The 2,425-nt window shown below is 41.0% G+C and overlaps 1 protein-coding gene across 1 annotated transcript; it reads left to right on the top strand.

Moving 5' to 3' along the window:
* Nucleotides 1-601: 601 nt before the first annotated feature.
* Nucleotides 602-1,537, top strand: LOC309600086 (olfactory receptor 6B1-like; the record flags this gene model as incomplete). Its single annotated transcript, XM_082332155.1, has 1 exon — nt 602-1,537. One exon carries the CDS (start codon nt 602-604, stop codon nt 1,535-1,537), a length of 936 nt encoding a protein of 311 aa, XP_082188281.1.
* Between the last annotated feature and the right edge of the window lie 888 nt (nt 1,538-2,425).

The following is a 2,425-nucleotide window of genomic DNA, read 5'->3' on the forward strand; positions in this document are numbered from 1 at the left end:
TAGTAAAGACAGGATAGAAGGAGCACTGTAGGGGCTGAATGTGAGGGTAGATGCCTGATGATCTCTTGTGCCATTTTCACTCTTCACTGAGCTTTAGACAGTCACTGTTGTTCTCTATGGGGAATATGTTTTTGCTCAGGATCTCCTTTGGATCATGGAACTTGCCTAGGACTTGGTCTGTGGAAAGGGATTTTTTTTTTTTCCTTTTGGATGGACAAAAGGTATCTACCTGAACATTTGTTTTCAGCAATGTGAATGTCAGTAGCCAGAGTCTCTGTGTTCTTCCATACTTCATCCTACAGGAAAATAGTGTGCATTAAAGAGGTCTTCTGGAGCTTTTTTTTTTCCTGAGTTTTGGTTTGTTTTTCCAGCGTTGCTATTGAAAGTGAACTAACAAGTCATTGGAAACAAAGGCATGTGTCCCTCTCACTTTCTTTTTTTCTTGTTGGAAATGTTGGTTCTACTTTGTAAAAAGTTTCCACAGGAAACAGTTCACTAAGTGCCGTAATTCTTCATACAAACTTGCTTTTGTTGAACTCTTACATTTGCTTTTTTTTCTGCTTTGACATCTGCAGGGATAGCTGTGGGCACCCAATATGGAATGAAGAACCAAACTGCTATCAATGAGTTCATTCTTCTGGGATTTTCCTATGGGCTGCAGGTCCAGACCTTGCTTTACCTGCTCTTTCTGGTCACTTACATGGTAACAATCACTGAGAATGCAATCATCATCACTGTGGTGAAAAGGAACCACCACCTCCAAAAGCCCATGTATTATTTCCTGGGGAACTTGTCCTTCCTGGAGATTTGGTATGTCTCAGTAACATTGCCTAAGCTTTTATTTGGGTTCTGGTCACAGAGCATGACCATCTCATTCTCCAGCTGCATGACGCAGTTATACTTCTTTATCTCCCTTATGTGTACTGAATGTGTTCTCTTGGCTGTAATGGCCTATGACCGCTATTTGGCTGTCTGCCATCCCCTGCGCTACCCAGCCATCATGACCCACAAGTTGTGCTTTCAGCTGTCAGTTCTTTCATGGGCAGGAGGCTTTTCCATTTCCTTGGTCAAGGTTTCTTTTATTTTACGACTCACATTTTGTGGCCCACAAGTCATAAACCACTTCTTTTGTGACATATCTCCAGTCCTGAACCTTTCCTGCACTGACATGTCCCTTGCAGAGACAGTGGACTTTGCATTAGCCTTGGTGATCCTGCTTGTACCTCTCTTGATCATTGTTTTCTCCTACTGCTGCATCTTGTCAACTATCTTGCGTATGCCTTCAGCCCAGGGAAGGAGAAAAGCCTTTTCCACTTGTACATCCCATTTCACTGTAGTCATTATCTTTTTCTCAGCCACTCTCTTCATGTATGCCAGGCCCAGGAGGATCCATCCATTCAACCTCAACAAAATAGTGTCTGTCTTTTATGCTGTATTCACTCCAGCATTGAACCCTCTAATCTATTGTCTGAGGAACAAGGAGGTGAAAGAGATTCTGAGAAAGTTCATAGGCACAAGCTGCTCTGCACACCAGTAAGTTCCTAGGCTAAGGATACAGAGGAACATGGACAGTAATGCAAAGTTTCCTTCTTGAAATGTAGCTGAATAAGTTCACTACAACTTGTTCATTGCTGACTCAGTCATCACTGTCTCACTGCACTGAAGTCTGGCAAGGAAGAAATCGTATCCTTGTTCTATGTGGAAATGTTTCCTTCTAATTCATGAGGGTGCTTTGATGACTAAACTACATCTGGTTGTAAATTATTTTGCTACAATAGCAATATAATAAGTCATACTAGAACCCTGGCTGGGGGATAATTTCCTTTTGAAAATCCTAAAAACGAGATTTATTTCAAAACCATGTAGGAACATTGGATATCATCGAAAATCAGTTGGCCAAATCCCTACAGACACAGTTAAAGAGAGATAAAACATCTGTCGAAGAAATAGACTGACTTCCTTATTCTGTCACGATCTTACTGTATACAGAAGGTGTTATTCTTGCTGTATCTATACTATTTGTATAGCCATACCTTCACACAACCACGTTTGGCATATGGTAGTGTGTAGTAAACCTGACTTGAAGACTATTGTACACCGAGGAATTAGTGATCCATGTAACATTTAACCTGAGTAGGCCCAGGCATATGCTTTGCTGCATGTACAGTTTGGCCTTCAGGTCTTTGTTGTTCATACCCATTGGCTGCAGGATAAACTTTGCCAGTTGAATTTAACAGTATAGCCTGTAATCAGCTCCCACTTGGTACCTATGATTACTCCACTTGTGTGTCTTTGCCTTTACCTAAAAGTGCAGCAAGAACTTCTTATGTGAACATCCTTTCTGTTTGACAGTAGGAATGCTGGATAAAATTGTTCCCTTTTAAGAAAATCCTATAATAGCTTTAGTGACCAAAAGTTTCTAAGA

The sequence above is a fragment of the Platalea leucorodia genome (assembly GCF_965183815.1).
Source record: "Platalea leucorodia genome assembly, chromosome: 22".
Taxonomy (NCBI): domain Eukaryota; kingdom Metazoa; phylum Chordata; class Aves; order Pelecaniformes; family Threskiornithidae; genus Platalea; species Platalea leucorodia.